At 38.6% G+C, this 17,880-nt stretch overlaps 1 protein-coding gene across 1 annotated transcript in view; it reads right to left on the reverse strand.

The window, feature by feature from the left end:
- Nucleotides 1-7,277: 7,277 nt before the first annotated feature.
- SLC26A3 (solute carrier family 26 member 3) overlaps nt 7,278-17,880 on the reverse strand; it is a gene marked incomplete at both ends in the record, with an annotated part of 31,079 nt that continues 20,476 nt past the window's right edge. The window contains 4 exons of the mRNA XM_084229978.1: nt 7,278-7,301; nt 9,033-9,098; nt 9,219-9,361; nt 12,638-12,692. Of these exons, the coding sequence (XP_084086104.1) occupies nt 7,278-7,301; nt 9,033-9,098; nt 9,219-9,361; nt 12,638-12,692 (288 nt within the window). The remainder of the gene's footprint in view (nt 7,302-9,032; nt 9,099-9,218; nt 9,362-12,637; nt 12,693-17,880) is intronic.

The raw sequence follows: 17,880 nt of genomic DNA on the forward strand, positions 1-17,880 counted from the left end.
TAATGCTTTTTTACCGAATGGTTGGAATCACATGATGCACCACACTCAATAATCTTGAATAACATTATTTTATAGAGCTGTTTAAATGGTGTTATTTAGATGACATTTGTTCTACTCTGCTCATTGTCTTAAACTAAACATTTAGAGCTGAATAGGCTTTATGTAATTCCTCATTTCATAGTAGAGTTTGTTCCTGTATTTAAGTGGGTTCTTGTTTGTTGGGTTTAAACTATTAATTTAAATGCCGTGGAGGATTTAAATACTGTATTAATGAAGGACATTCTTGTAATCACAAGCTTGCATTGCTCAGGTTTCATTACTGTGTGATAAGGGTTTTTTCTCTAACTTGAAGTATAAAAACAGTTATATCCTATTCCTTTTATTGGTTAAACAGTCTAAAACTTGGAATATTTTAGCATGGAGTCTACAGTGAAAACTACCAGATGATTTTGTATTGGAGAAAAGTAATGACAAAATTGTGAATTTCAATGCTATATAAGGTGCCTTTAGAGTCAGTTTTTGCATTATAGGGGCTTGTTACAGTCCAGCTAAGATGACCACTTACAGTTTATACAGAATTCATATGTATAAAATCATTCTTAGGATATTATTATATATCCTTTGAATAAACCCCTGTGAAGTATTTCCTCCCCTCTAAAATGGTGCATAATATAAACATGAAATGTGTAGTATGCAGATATCATTTATTAAATAGTTTGTAGTGTAAATTTAGAACATTTCTTTTTGACAAAGGGTGAACTGATTGCTAATTTACCATTTAATTCTGTCAGGTTCAGGCAAAAAAAATTTCTCATCTTGGCTATCGAGATAGGAAGTCATCTATGACCTTAGAGCTGAAGTTAAAAGTAATATAAATGGCCATTTCAGTCTTGACTAGCCGAAAATAACTAACACAATATTTTTAAGTTAAGTGATTTTTTTCACACCTAGCAATCTGAGAGTCCAGTGTTAATGCAATATTTCTAGTGAGAAATTCTTGTTATTAGAAGCATGGGAGTGAAATAGTGTGAAATGCTGGTGGTGAGTGCTTCTATCATCTTACTGTAGGTACTTGGACTGGTACAAACTTGATTCCCTTTCATGCTCCTTTCTTTGGAGATGTTAAAATATTACTGTTGAAAACTCAATACCATTCTTTGTTTCATGTAATAAGAAAATAGCCAAATTCATTCTAGAGCTTCTCGACTATGAAGAGCTCTTCTGTTTTTATTGAAATTAACTAGCGTTGAATGTGGTATGAAACCACTTAGCCTATGTATTGGACAAAAAAAAAAATAGTATCATGATAAAATTCCAACATGTTGAAAGAGAGTTTTAGTCTTACAGAAATGATAATTTTCGTTTAGGCTTAAGAAATACATGTTACGCAGGGAGGCAGATCAGATGAATGTGTTGTAGCGGACAAAATTTTTAAATGGTGTTAGACTTGAATTCATCCAGTTATTGTTTGAATGAGGGTGGGTGGGTAGAAGAGTAACAAAATTACTGTTAGTGTTCCTTTCCTTAAGAAAAAGATGTGAATCCCCAGCCTTATTTCAGGGAAGCCTTTGAAGCTATGATGGACATAAGTCTATATGTATGTATGTTTCATTATATTGCTCTTAAGACTACTGAGGTGGCAGTTTAATTCTTAAAAACAATAAAATGGAAGCATAAATACTATTTTGCCTAGATGAATTTTTACCTAATCATGACACATGAGAGAATGCAAAATTTCCATGTTTATGTTGTTATACCTTTTACAGTAAAATTAGACTCTTTTTGAGATTAAAACCGATAGTTGTTAATATTTCTTTAGTGGCTTGCTTGTTCAGAGTATCATATTGTATTTGGGGAAGTATCAGTTGTAAAGACCATAAGAAACTATATATATTTTACCCTGTAAAAACCACTTACTCAAAATCATTGTGTAAATAACTAGATACCACTGAAATAGAAAAGATTTCAACGTTTTTAAATTCACAGTAAATAACTACTGTATGAATTACACAGAACTGCTTTAGGCTTTGTTCTAACATGCTGGAAGAGACTCTTTCATCATTTTAGAAAAGAGCCATATCCTACCTTTCATAATTTTTTTCTTTTTTGAAAAAGCCCTGTAAGTACGTGGGGAAAACCTAAAGTAAAAATATACTTTTGTAGTGGTTAGATACTAAGCTGATATGTTGATGTTAATTGAAGTTTGACATAAACATACTCAAACATAATATATTCTGATTGAAATGAATTTTTCTTCACTGGCTCGTAACCTATTAAATTGTGACCTAGAAACAGCAGAATTTACTTGTGACAACATATACACAAACTAATAATGCAGTACTGTGTTTAATAGAGGGGACAGCGAAGCAGTTAAATTACTTGGGAGTGGTATTAATAAAAACTGGATTTTCCAATTTTTTTTTTTTGTTTTGGTTCATACCCCTTCAATTTTCCATATTAAGGGAAAAAATGTTAAATGTTAAAACTTTTTTGTTTTTCTCATCTGCCTATCTTTAAGGATCATCAATCTGTAAGTATTGCAGAATCACAGGACTGACATGAATGATGGTAGGTAGTGGTTTTATCTCTCACTTGGGCAAGGCCATTTGTTTTTTTAAAAATCTAGCATTTTAAAATGTTAATGTATGATGTGACCTAAGAATACCCTATTTGTACTCTAAACAGTTGTAAGCACCAAGTTTCATATAGCTTTATTTAAGTTCTTTTTCTATTACTGTGTCTTTAAATTGTTCTCTCTTTGTCTTCCAAAAATTTAAAAACTTCTGTTCCTTTTTACTTCCTCTTTTGAAACCTAATTTTTGTTTCAAAATTTGTCCTCATTTCAATTATACAACTAATCTTTTTGGGAAAAAATGTTAAATCTTAGAAATAAAGATAGAGATCCCTTTTGCCACTATTGCAATTAACAGTTTCCTCCCAAGGAGAAGTACTATTGTAACTTTGGTGTGGATATCTAGCTATTCATTTTAGTTACAGAGCTAGCGACTAAATAGGCTCATGCTCTAGTTAAGCACTCTAATCCCATGTACTTCATGACCTATACTAATAAATATATACTGAACACTGACCATGTGGGAAATAAAGATTCATTTATTCATTCAGATATTTGTATGCTAGGTAACATTAAGCACTGGAGATGCACAAGACTCTAGAGACAGATAATGCATTTCATCAAATTATAGAACATGTTAGAAGTGTGGCAAAATCCTATGTAGGGGGCCTCCCCTGGTAGCGCAGGCGGTTGAGCACCACGCTGTGAAGCTGTCCACAGCCTCTGCAACGGCAGTTCGATCCCGGTTGGCCGGCGAGGGTCCCACATGGGGCGGCAGACCTCTCCTGTCTCGCCCGCTGCTCCCCTCAGCAGTGTATTTCATCAGTCTGCCTGTTCTGTTCCCTGGTCTGTCTCTGGTGAATCCTCTCACCCTCCCGTGCATCTGGCCTGTACCCCAGCTCTTGTATAAATAAATAAATAAATATTTTTTTAAAAAATCCCATGTAGGGAAGAAGGTTAATAGGTTTGGAATTTAAATGGAGTGGTCAAGGTGGAACTCAGAAAAGATGACATTTGAACAAAGATTTGAGTAGGTGAGTTGTAGCCACATAGATAACATAAGGCAGAACTTGGTAGACGGGACACAGTTTTACATAGATCTTAAAGTGGCATGGCATCTGGCATATTTGAGGAAAACAGGGACAGGTGGAATGAGTGAGATGAGAGTAAGAAGGAGGTCAGAGAGGCAATAACAGTGGGGAGATCACAGGTCTTAGCACATCATAAAGGCTGACATTTCTCTGACATAAGAGGCCGTAGTGGTCCTGAGCAAAGTGGAATAATGTTCTTTTTAAAAAAGGATTTATTCTGGGTGTGTTGAGAAAAGACCAAGGAACAAAGACCAGTCAGGGGATGTTAATATTTTACACAAGAACTGATGATTGTAGGGATCAAATAGTGGGTGATGTGTGGAAGTATATATATTTGACATAAATATATAAATTATATAGACTATATATAAAAAGCACCAATTATATGCTAGTCAAGTGTATGTAATAAATAGGGGATATAGTCCCAGCTCTTTAGCAGCTTTTATCCTAACTTACCTGGGAATTGTTAACAGTCATCCTTAAATTTTTCTCAAAAAACTTCCTACATTCTTTTGCAAAGGGTAGTGGCCCAGAAAAAATAATTACATTTAAAAATGTATTACCAAAACACACAAACACATAACCGTAATGAGAAATAGTTTAATTCTGAACATTAATTATGTTCAAATAGATTTTCTGGGTACATTTAATTGTGCAAGGCTAAATTACTGACCAGGGCAAATCTGTAGATTGTACCTATATTGTTTCTAAGGTTAGTCCTGCTGTGTAAAAGACCAGTTTTAGAAAAGGTTTTAGTTTAGGGGGGAGGTAATTTTCCTAATGACTAAGAGACTGGGCTCTGGAATTGGGCTGCCAAGGCTGATTCTGGCTCTACTATCTGCAACTATGGACTGATTATCCTCTTGGAACCTTCATTTATTTTGCTTTTCTAAAAAAATGGAAGAAAACAATACGTACCTTGTGGGGGCTATTTTGAGATAAAATCAATTGCTACCAGATATATTTTTTCTAAAGGTACAATCAATAGAATTCCATGACAGATGGTTCAGCCTGACTCACTGGAAGAATGGAGTTGTCATTAACTGAGGGGAAAAGGTAATAATAGACAAATTGGGGAAATGATCAGTAGATTAGTTTTGACATGTAAAAGTCCAGATAAAGATGGCAGAAAAATGAATTAAATATTCCTTTTCTCTAGTCTTGTTTATGCAGCATAAAGTCAAACTTGGATTTAAAACATTGCATTTGCATTTTCTAAGTGGTAAGTTACTGTGTTTAAACAAGAATAGGTATCAAATGCTTAATTATTAGAAAATTATTTTAAAGATTACAACTCAACATGTGTTAGCTTCAACGTTCCTTAATTTTAGTAGTGTGTCTGTGTCTTCACATTCTGTCCCCCAGTTGCAATATGGGGTATCCTCTCCCCTTCAATGCCTGCTCTGGTTTATAGAAATTTTATTTTTATCTTCCAACACAGTCTTTTAAATTTTTACTGAATTTTCAATATTTGCTCTGAGGCAGACAAATAGATGCCCAGTCTTTGCACCAAAGCATATCTAAATTAGAGACCTAAAAGGAAAAATCATTTAAGGGCAAGGATGAATGAGCTGTGATGAGGGCACTGTTATCAGAGTGCTTGATTCTGCTCTGTTATTTTGGTTGGCAAGAGGGTGTGGAAGGTACCTTTATTTGGGAAGATGCAGACATCAGTGATAATACTTTACATGTCTTTTGCCCCACTCCCAAGTCAGGTGATCAATTAAATAGAATTAATAGAATTTTCAGTTCTACGTTGCCCTTTATAAAGGCAGTAATTCTTAACCAGAGATAGACAGGATATCATAAATAAATGTATGTGTTAGGTGTATTTTTTCCCTTGAAATTCTATAAGGTGTATGTATTCCATAGGGCTCTATAAAGTGTCCATGTCCCCAAATGTTTAAGAAACATTGCTATAAAGAGTAATGAAACAACCCCCCCCCCCCGCCCCCGGGGGTGCAGCAGCCCTGGGAGGTTGTCTGCAGCCTCTGCAGTGCGGGTTCAATTCCCAGCCGGCCCGGGAGATTCAGACCTCTCCTGTCACGCCCGGTTGTCTGCTTGTTCTGCTCCCCACTCTGTCTCTGGTGAATTCTTACCCTCCTGCGCCCCTGGCCTGTGCCCCAGCTCTTGTATAAAAATAAATAAATCTTAAAAACAAAGTAATGATAGACTACTTTTTTTTTTTTTTAAGATTTATTTATTTATACAAGCACTGGGTACAGTCAGAAGCACGGGAGGGTGAGAGAATTCACCAGAGCCAGAGCAGGGAACAGAACAGGCAGACTGATGAAATACACTGCTGAGGGGAGCAGTGGGCGTGGCAGGAGGGGTCTGTTGTGCCATGTGGGACCCTCGCCGGTGGCCAGGGATCGAACTGGAGCTGCAGAGGCTGTGGGCATCTTCGCAGCCCAGCACTCAACCGCTGCGCCACCAGGGGAGGCCTGATAGGCTACTTTTTAATTAAAAGTAGCTATGTGAATAAACCTTTGTTTTACCTTTCTGTAATTGCTTTTTAAGTTCAATAGACAGTGCCCCCTCAGGAATGACACTGTAGTAGTGAAGAATGGAAGGAAATTTGACAATAATGTTTAGAGGTGAGATCTAAACCACTTGTGACAACTTTCCTCATGAAAAAATGGTTTGATATGTGTTAGAAGGCACTGAATTTTTTTCTGTTAACTATCTCGTAAAATAAGTAGACATTTGCCAAGAACAGTGCCAATGAAAAAGAAAAGGTTTGTAGAATCTCGTTCACCTAAATTGAACTTGCTCTACAGCTGTTATTCTGCCCTGTGAGTGCCAGATGATGACCAGCAGCGAAGAAAGGGTCAGACTTTCTCCTGCAATCTTCTTTGCTTAAGAGCAGGAAACACCAGCTTCCCATCAGGTTTTCTCTTTAGTTTTCAACTTCTTGTGTTTTGATTTTACATCTTCCATTAGCTCATACAATTTGCTTATGTAGTTTTCATAGTGAGGTGGAAAAAAGGATTCATCTCAAAGTCTAGTTACAGTTACAAGTAAGGTATTAGAAGAACTGTGTCTGAATCTGGATAGCAGGTCGGATGCTTTAAAAAGTAGAGTGATGCGTAGGTCACCATGAAATAGGGGCAAAGGAGTCTCCCTGCAAGTTAGGAAAAAGGAGTCTCCCTGCAAGTTTCCAACCAGACCTACAGAAAGCATGTTTCAGAGAGCTAATGAGAAATTTAACAAAACAAGACACATTCAGCATACAGTTGAATTTTTTAAAATAGGGATACTTTAGTAGGAACTGTATAAATTACGAGATTCAAGGTAGTGGTGTAAATACACTGAAACACATGCATGAAAGTAGTGACTTGGATGGAAGTCTTGTCAGTGCTATAAAAATACATACAAACACTTTTCTTTTTTGATAAATCTACAAGGTATAAAATTAAAAATATTTACATAATTTTTTACTAGATATGTGAAAAATATACCATGCTAGAACAATCTCGTTCCAAAGTTTGAAACATAATTCCATCAAATAAAAATATTCTTCATACAATGTATGAACTTATCTATAACTTTCTGGGTATAAAGTTGTTCTTTACATGACGGTCAGCTAAGGGTCCTTCTGAATTATATTTTGATTAGAATTGTGTTTCAACTGGTACCTGAAAGAAGACAAAGTTCTTGTTTTAAAATATGTAGTTAATTTCCATCCCCTTCAGTAATCATATATTTATAAAGTCTAAGCATGGTTAATCTGAAATTAGAAATTAGAATTTGCCAGAGTCATCAACAAATTCTTTGTCTTAAATTTTTAATTATTTAATACCTCCCATGGCTGCTTGGTGAACAAAGAGTTGTGTGATAGCATATTGTTAATATAAGTGTATCTTTCAAAGGACTAATTTAACTGAAAATAGCAATACAGCATGTTGTAGCAATATATGTCTTCATACTTGTTTTGGGGCCACAGTAACTCCAGCAGACTATATGTCCTGGCCAGACACACCAGCACTTACTTGAATCACCACTGGTGGTCTGCCTATGACTGCTGATTCATCTTCCTTAAGTAATGCAAGCTGGCATTAAATGTTTCTTTATTTCTTTCTCTTTTAATGAGAAAACTGAAGTACTGGATGGATGGTGCTGACTACTTTTTGTTAGTTGGGTCTAAAGTTTTGCTTATACATCAGGTTTAAATTATGTTTAATATCCTTTAAAGTTTGGTGACAATTCTGAATCCACCTACTGGGGAAAGGATTTCTGGTAAGGTTTTCTTAATAGGGAGATCAGGCCAGGTGCCAGGCTTGGTTTCTCAGGAAATCACCCGTGGGAAACAGTCATCACCATGCTGCTCTTCTAGACTCTCCTTTCATCTCAGATTTGTCTACCTTTTTGATGTTTAATAAAGAGCACTGAACTTTTCATAATCTTCTCCTCTCTGACATAATTAATAATGGTCCGGGGTTATCTTAACATCATCTATTTCCTCCTCATTTCTAATCTACATTCTGTTTTGCTATGCTTATATATTTCTTCAACTAAGAGAAATGCCCCCAGCCACTTCTCCCACTTGCAGGCAATCCTTACATTCTTTCTCAGGACCCTCAGTTCCATTAGTCTTTCAACAAAGGATAGAGGCAGTATAGTAGAGGGACTGGGGTACAGGTCTATGTCACAGAACAGATCTTCAAATCCTGTTGCTGTAACTTTGGTCTGTGACTGTAAGTAAATTAATTAATCTCCCTGAGCCCTTTCTCATTTCTTCACTTGTGAAGTAAGGTTTCTTCTTTGTGTATTGTATTGAGATAATGAATGTAGTGCACCAACCATGTACCTGGCCTACAGCAGATACTGTATCTGATTTGTGATTCTGCCTTTTCTGAATGCACCGAATATTCAAGAAATGAATGTTCTCAAGTGGAACCAGCCAATTAAATGATGACTTTGCAATCTTCCCGGAAGGACAGAAAGGAACCTCACTTTCATCGCTAGGGTAGGTTGGCACAGTGCTATGAGCTTTCCATGGAGCTGGGAGTTAGGAAGTGAGTATTAACTCCTCAGCTCCATCACTAATTCATCTGTAAATGGAACCAGCAATCCATTCCTGCCTTGATGATTATTATAAGACCAGAATACAATCTGGTTTTTAGGAACTTTGGAAACAAAATGTTCTCTTTCTGTATGCTCAATGTCACATTCATAGAGATCTAGTGTCACTATTTTCCATCCTTCTTTGTGCCAGTCTGAGTTTATTCTTCCTGAACGTCTCAGTGAGATTCACTGACACTGCTTCATTTTCAAGGACTTTTCTGCAGCATGCCTGGAGAACACTCATTACTCTTTAGATTTTTGTTGTGATGTCTGATAAAGATACACCTGTTGAAAAATCTTACCTGACATTCCCGAATACGTAATCCTCCGTTTGTATTTATGGTAAAATCGGTATTTTTTTCTTTTTCCTGAGAAAAACAGGATGAAATTATGGATTAGGAAAACAATTTTTTATGTTGAAAAATAATGGGAAATTTGAGAAGAGCAGATGGTGACACAAATGTAAAAGATCACTCAAGAACTGGTACCTGACTGGAATTAAATTTTGAAGTATTGTAATCCTTCTTTATCAAAATATGCAATACGGCATCATGGATTGTTAAGAAAAATATTGAGTCCTTCACTTCATCATCAAAAAATTCACACCGTTTAAGCTTCTCAATGAAGTCATCTGAAGAGAAAAAAGAAAGAATAACACTTAGGAAGAAATAAATGGCTATGATTTCTCCTTGAAGCTGGTGACCTGAACTTCCCTGTGTACATGGGCATTTCATAGATGTTTCATTAAATCTTTGTGGGTTGCAACATTACAAAACCAGAGTACCATTAGTACCATTAGCATTTTCAAGAGCTAAAGAATATCTTTCTAATGAAAATATATAACCAATGTCCTCAAGTAAAAAGGAAAGAAGAGATTCAAGTGAGAAAAACTTTAGTAATCCCTAGATGAAAAATCAGTCCAGTTCTTTAGGCAGGAAGCTAGTGAATTAATCTCCCTATTTAATGATTAAAGCTTTAATTGTGACTAATTATTAAAAAATGTGATTCTGCCAAAATAGAACATTTGCTCATCCCAGTGATAATGCTGTAGTTCTCAATTTCCAGACCTTTCATTTACCAATTCCTTTCTATAGTCCATTTCCCCAAAGTTGCTGGGTTCCATCAGAAAATGTCTTCCTCAGCACCTTTGAGGAACCCTATTCTTGAAGGCACTAGCCAGCACTTGTTTGCACAGATCATTCAACTGTGTCTGGGTAATATGAAGGATCAAAGGATTGATTAAACATCATCCTCAAGAAAAAGAGAATATATAAAGTACAGTAATGAAAGGGAAAGAGTTGCAGAATAATGAAGGCGGGGTGCAATCTGATCTTTTTCTTTAGTGTTTTCTTAGTTTTAAAAACAATGCCCAACACATAGTAGGTTCTCACATTTTTGTTGCATAAATCATAGAGTTGCAGATCATGTGCTATGAAAATTCAGGGAATGTAGGGTAAGGATAGTTTTCTTAGTACGTACCTAGGGAAATTTGACCAAACAGGTACTAGTTAAAAGAATGTCTATGATTTGTAGAAAGATGGAGGAAGTGCAGGCAGAAAAGTGTGGAGATGGGAAAGTCTGTTTACAAGCAAGCTTTAAAATTGTCAGAACCTAGCAGTGGCTGAGGCCACTGTGGTTGCCAGAACCTGGGATAGACTGGGTGGCATGTAATGGGAAGGAAGGTGATTAATTAAGTCCTTAATTAAGAGGGGTACAAAAGACACTGCCACAAGATCTGGGGTGATGGGGAAGGAGTAAAATTGTTTAGTAGATTAAGGGGTTACTGAGAGCAAGAGGATATTTTTTTATTTAATTTAACACCTTGAAATGAAGAGATAGCTGTAGATTTTAGGGTTAGGAGCCAGAAGAGAGGGAAAATTAAATATGCTAATTTCACATCTTCCTCAGGATCTGTGTACTTGTGAAACTTGTCCCTAAATATTTTCCCCAAGATACTGTCAAGGTTGACTTCCTCACATCATTTCAGTCTCTGTTCAGATGTCACACCAGTGGATATCCTTGATTGCCTGTCTAATTGCTCCATGTCTCTCTCTCTTTTTTTTTAACTTTTTTTAAGATTTATTTTTTATGCAATAGCTGGGGTATAGGCCAGAGGCGTGGGAGGGTGAGAGGATTCACTAGAGACAGAGTGGGGAGCATAACAGGCAGACAGACTGAAAGCACTGCTGAGGGGAGCAGCAGGCGAGGCAGGAGAGGTCTGCCGGGCCATGTGGGCATCTCCCTGTCCAGCTGGGAATTGAACCCGTGCTGCAGAGGCTGCGGACAGCTTCACAGTGCTGTGCTCAACCCGCTGCGCCACTGGGGAGGCCCTGCACCATGTCTCTTAACTCTGCTGTTTCTTCACAACACTTCTCATTACATAAAATATGTCTTTATTTGCTCATAATGTGACTTGCCACTGGGCCATAAATTTCATGAGTGCAGGAGTTTGTTTTATTCACTGCTGTATCCGCAGCACCCAGAACACAGTGCTCTGTGAGCCTTTATTGAATGTCTTTCATGTCCTGGGAATTTGATAAGAGATAGGGAATAAGAAGGCAAACAAGATCAATTCCTTCCCTGGAAGAGAGACTAGTGGGGACACAGACACAGCATTGAAGAATAATACGAGGCGTATGTATTCTGCAGAGGCAAGCAGTTGAAGGACCATGGTGCTCTGCTTGGGGAAGCAAGAAGTTCTCACAGTTATTGAAGGAGTTTTCTCATCAGAATGTAGGGTGGGAGGACATTCTAGGTATGGACAAGGGTACTAGATGGAAAGTTCTTTCCAAGGGCCAAGATAAGAAATGATAAGGATCTGAATTAGGTTGTAGAAATGGGGAGGAATAGACTGATTCAAGAGCACATAGTTTTAGGTCTTAATGCCTCACCACATATAGAGGCAAAGGGAAAAGGAGAAATTAAAGATGACTCTGAGAGTGAATGGTGGTGCAGTGATTGAGATAGGAAAGGTGGAGGAGGAGGAGTTTGGAGGAAGAGAAGGCATTTAGTTTTGAACATTTGTATCCAAAGAGCCTGGGGTACATCCAGACAGTTGAGTACATGGGTCTGCACCCCAGAAGAAATGTCTGGAGGTGTAGTTTGGGGCTTTATTAGCATAAAGATGTACTTGAAATTCATAAGTAATAGATTGACTAGAAAAAGCCCATGGAATTAGAGCTAAATCTTGGGGAAGACCAGCTGTCATGGAGTATAAAGAAACAAAGCAAAGGAACAGACAAAACCAAAACAAATCCTAGAAATCTGACTGTAGAGTTGAAGCCCCAGAGGGGAGACAGGGAGGTGAGGAAGAAAGGGAGAGAGGGCCCAGTGGGCTATGGTAAAGGATTATTGGTACTTTAGTGGTGGGCATTGTGTAGTAATATACACAGTGTTGTAAACCAGTTACCTCAAAAACAAACAGAAAAGTCTTGTGGGGTGGGATTGGGAGGCAGAAGCAGAGACAAATGCTGAAGTGAAAATGAGGCTGGGATGGAGGCAATTTGTGGTTAACCGTCTGGACATCACCGATGACCTTGACAAGGGCAGCTTCAGCAGCAAGGTGAAGCAGAAATGAGGCTGTTATGGGCTAAGGAATCAAAAAAGCCAAGAAAGAGAAAAAACAAGTCTACTCCTTTGGGAATACCAAGGTAAAAATGATTACATATTCACTTCTTTATTGCCTAGTTAAATGTGGGTTCAAATTTAAAATTAATTGAACTACATATTGATACAACTATGAAAATGATATATTCCTGGGGATTTCTATTGACTCAGACACAAAGTGGATTTCCTTTTTGGTCTTCATAAAAAATATCTGTTCTTTGGAAAGGTAGACTCAGTTGAGAATTGGCAGTGACCCCCAAAGTAGTTGTCAGAACATGAAAGTACAGATAAAACAACTTACCATCAGCTCCAACAATGTACACATCTACCTTGATCCTGATAAATTCTTGCAACATCTATTAAAAAGAAAATACATTTTCACATAACAAAATACTCTAAATTTAAAAACAAGACTGACAGAAAGAATACATCCAAAGAGCTCTCTCCTCTTCACTAAGAAGTTAAAAGGATCATTTTTGAGGGAAGTATGATGGAAAAAAAGTTCTGCCTTAACTCACAAGATGAACTCTGATTTAATATTGAAACATTGTTTTCTGTGGGATGCTCCTGACTAGCGCTTTCTATCTACATAAAAAAAGAAAACCCGGGAGATGGGCGGAGCAACATGGCGGCGAGGAGACACTGCGAGTAAGATCTCCCATTAAAAAAAGTTAATAGGGAGGAAAAGCGGCAGGTCCCAGTGAGAACTGGGACACGGAAGATAAACGGACGACTCCAGCAAACTGCCCAAAGAAGAAAGTTGCCATAAAAGAGGACGAGAAGGGAGGGAAGCGCAGAACCCTGCTCCCCTCCCCCGCCCACAGAGGCGGCACTCTCCGACCGGCAGAGAGGAGGAAAACAACAAACCAAAACGCCCAACAAGAAAAACGGACGCAGCAAGTGGGACTGTGAGTGGAAAGGAACTATTTCAGCCACCACACCCCGTGAACGGGAGCTGAGGCGAACCCTGCAGGATCCACCGCGGAGGTGAGCTCCAGGCGCCATTAAAGAGAGCCCCGCCCCCCAGGAGGAGGCCAGCACCAGCACACAGCCCCAGCCGCCCGGTAAGCTTGCGCGAAAGCAGTGCTCGGATTGCAGCTGCCCAGGTCCCCGCGCCTGCGACCTAGGCTTGCGGGGAGACGGCGGAGGCCCTCCCTGAGTGAGCAGGAACAAGGCGCCCAGGCAGGGGAGCGGGATTCAAAAGGCGCCATTCCCGCGCCACTGATCTGGGCTACAGCCCGCATCCTGGAACTGAGGGCTTTGGAACTGAGACCCGGGGCACGAAATTAGGGGCGTGGGTTCCCCACGACGGTGGGGCACAAGGCAGACACAGCACCCCAAAGCCGTTGAGGTGTACCCTACCATCCCCGCTCTGCTCCCTGTCCCACGGGGTGGAAAATCAGCTCCCCAAGGGCTCTAGGAGAGATCTCTGGCGCCACCTAGCGACTTGACCCCAGCACAGGCTACTGAAGGAGCTAGTGGCCAGCTGGGGAGTTAGCCCACTCCGGGCCCCTTCCGAACAAGTAGTCTGAGCCCACAGGGAGAGCGAGCACCCACAGCCGGGGCAGACCAGGCGCGCAGAAGAGTGTGCCTGAGACCAGAAGCGCAGGGAGTGTGTCCCACATCACCATTTTAGAACAGGGACATTTCTTCAGTAAAGACTACCTGCAGAAGGCTTCCTCAGGAGCCAGAGGTGAGCGGGGGAAGTTCGCCCACGCCAGACCCCCTCTGGCCTGCAGTCCAAGCCCAGAGGGGAGCAGGAACCCACCGCCGGGGCAGACCAGGCGCACAGGGGAGTGTGTCCCCACATCGGCATTTTAGAACAGGGACCTTTCTCCAGTAAAGGCTGCTTGAAACTGACAGATGACTCCTGGAAGAACCAGAGGGGAACAGAGAAGCCCACCCAAGATGCCGGCCAGTCCCAACAACACAGTGTCCCAACGCATACGGCAAATTAGAAAACAGACAGTAGGGAGGAGAAGAACCACACGCAACCTAGCAACTCTCCAGAGAAAAAGCACACCACAAAAAGAAAGCCAGCCCCCAGATTGCAACGACAATAACTTGGAAGAATTTCTGAGCCTTCCAGAAAGAGAATTTAAAATTGCCGTGATTAAAAAACTGACAGAAGTCATAAAGGAAAACAATGATAAGGGAAAAATAATCAACGATCAGAAGAATGCAATTGAGTCCCTAGAGAGGGAAAACAATGGTCAGAAGAAAGAAATTGAGTCCCTAAAGAGGGAAGTAAAAGAAATGCAGGAGATCAAAGAATTAATGGAAGAACTAAAGAATTCTGGGAAAAGCAATGAAAGCAGAATAGATGAAATGGAAGAACGAATAAGTAATCTTGAAGACACAGAAATAAAAAGAACCAAAACAGAAAAGGAAAGAGAAGTACGAAGGAAAAAGAACGAAGAAAGACTTCGGGAACTATCTGACTCCATGAGGAAAGGAAATATAAGAGTTATAGGAATACCAGAAGGAGAGGAGAGAGATGTAGGAACAGAGAAAATATTCAAAGAGATAATTGAAGAGAACTTCCCAAATGTGAAGAAGGAGCTGAAAATTGATATACAAGAAGCAAGAAGAACACCAAACTTCCACGACGAAAGGAAAAATACAGCAAGACACATAATAGTAAAGCTCCCAAGAATCCAGGACAAGGAAAAAATAATGAAGCTGGCAAGAGGGAAGAAACAGATAACATTCAAAGGAAAACCAATCAGGCTGACATCAGACTTCTCCGAAGAAACACTACGGGCAAGGAGAGAGTGGAGGGACATAGTCAACAGACTCCAAGAAAACAGATGCCAACCAAGAATACTCTATCCCGCAAAGCTCTCCTTCCTCTTTGAAGAAAGAATATGGACCTTCCCAGACAAACAGAAACTCCGGAATTTCATTGCAACTAAACCCCCACTCCAAAAAATACTACAAGGAGTCCTAAAGCCAGAACCTCAGAGCGACGAATAACAATGAAAGAAGGCCAAAAAAAAAAAAAGTTATTAAAAGAATAAATAAATAAAATCAAAGGAAAGACAAACACAATGGCAAATACAGATGTTAACATATCAATATTAACTCTAAATGTAAATGGACTAAACTCTTCAATAAAAAGACACAGAGTTGCAGCCTGGATTAAGAAACAAAACCCAACCTTTTGCTGTCTCCAGGAAACACATTTAGCTACAAAAGATAAAAATAGGCTCAAAGTTAAAGGATGGAAAACAATCCTACAAGCAAATGGACCAAAAAAGAAAGCAGGAACAGCTATACTTATATCAGATAAAACAGATTTCAAACACAAAAAGATAAAAAGAGACCCCAATGGTCACTACATTATGATCAAGGGGACAATACTTCAAGAAGAAATAACACTCATTAACATATACTCACCAAACGAAGGAGCACCAAAATATATCAGACAACTGTTGTCCTCTTTGAAAACAGACATCAGAGAAAACACATACGTAGTGGGAGACTTCAACACACCACTATCAACAATGGATAGATCAACAAGACAAAAAATAAGTAAAGAAACCAAAGCTCTAAATAAAGACCTAGAGCAATTGGGCTTAACAGACATCTATAGAACACTAAACCCCAAAAAAACGGAGTACACATTTTTCTCAAGCGCACACGGATCATTCTCCAGGATCGATCACATACTGGGGCACAAGACAAACATCAACAGATACACCAAGATTGAAATCATATCAACCATCTTTTCTGACCATGAAGGCATCAAACTAGAAATAAACCATAAAAAGAAGGCAAGGAACTTTCCTACCTCATGGAGATTAAAAACCACACTACTGGAAGACCATTGGACTAATGAGGAGATCAAAGAAGAAATTAAAAAATTTTTTGAATTGAACGACAAGGAGGACACCAATATCCTAAATGTATGGGATGCAGCAAAAGCAGTAATAAGAGGAAAATATATAGCAATAGAAGCTCACATCAAGAAACAAGAAAGAACGCAAAGAAACAACCTAATCTCGAAGCTCAAAGATCTAGAAAAAGAACAACAGAAAAACCCCAAAACCAGTAGAAGAAAAGAAATAATAAAAACCAAAGCAGAAATAAATGAAATTGAAACTAAAAAAACAATCCAAAAGATCAATGAAACCAAGAGCTGGTTCTTTGAAAAAATCAATAAAATAGACAAACCCCTAGCCAGGCTCACAAAGGAAAAAAGGGATAAAGCACAAATAAACAGGATCATCAATGAAAGAGGAGAAATCACAACGGACACAGCAGAAATCAAAAGAATAATCAGTAACTACTATGAACAGTTATATGGAAACAAGTTTAACAATCTAGAGGAGATGGACAAATTCCTACAACTCTACAATCACCCAAAGCTAGATAAAGAAGAAATAGAACACCTAAACAGACCAATTACAATTAGCGAAATTGAAATGGTAATCAAAAACCTCCCCAAAAACAAAAGCCCAGGACCTGATGGATTTACAAATGAATTCTACCAAACATTCAGAGACGAATTAGTGCCTATCCTTCACAAACTCTTCCAAAAAATTGAGAAGGAAGGGACAATACCAAACACGTTCTATGAAGCCAACATTACACTAATACCAAAAGCGAACAAGGACAACACAAAAAAGGAAAACTACAGGCCAATCTCCCTAATGAACACTGATGCAAAAATCCTCAATAAAATTTTAGCTATCAGAATCCAACAATGTATCCATAAGATAATTCACCACGACCAAGTTGGATTCATTCCAGGGGCACAAGGATGGTTTAACATCCGAAAATCAATCAACGTTATCCAACACATCAACAAAAAGAAATATAAAAACCATATGATAATATCAATAGATGCTGAGAAAGCTTTCGACAAAGTGCAACACCCATTCATGATAAAAGCCCTTGAAATTCTTGGAATACAAGGAACATACCTCAACATCATAAAGGCCATCTATGACAAGCCAACAGCCAGTATCATTCTCAATGGTGAAAAGCTGAAAGCAATTCCATTAAGATCTGGAACAAGACAAGGATGTCTACTCTCACCATTGCTTTTCAATATAATACTGGAAGTCCTAGCCAGGGCAATAAGACAAGAGAAAGACATCCAAGGAATCCAAATAGGAAAAGAAGAAGTCAAACTATCACTATTTGCAGACGATATGATATTATACATAGAGAACCCCAAAAACTCCACAGAAAAGCTAATTCAACTCATCAATCAGTTCAGTAAAGTGGCAGGATACAAAATCAACACGCAAAAGTCAGTAGCCTTCCTATACACAAACAATAAATCTGAAGAAGAAGAAATCAAAAAGACCATCCCTTTTGTTATTGAAACAAAAAAAATCAAATATTTGGGAATAAATCTAACAAAAGAGGTAAAGGACCTATACAAAGAAAACTATAAAACACTGTTAAAAGAAATAGAAGAAGACACAAAGAAATGGAGAGACATCCCCTGCTCATGGATTGGAAGAATAAACATTATTAAAATGGCCATCCTTCCAAAAGCAATATACAGATTCAATGCTATTCCAATCAAAA

The sequence above is a fragment of the Talpa europaea genome, assembly GCF_964194135.1.
Source record: "Talpa europaea genome assembly, chromosome: 3".
NCBI lineage: Eukaryota > Metazoa > Chordata > Mammalia > Eulipotyphla > Talpidae > Talpa > Talpa europaea.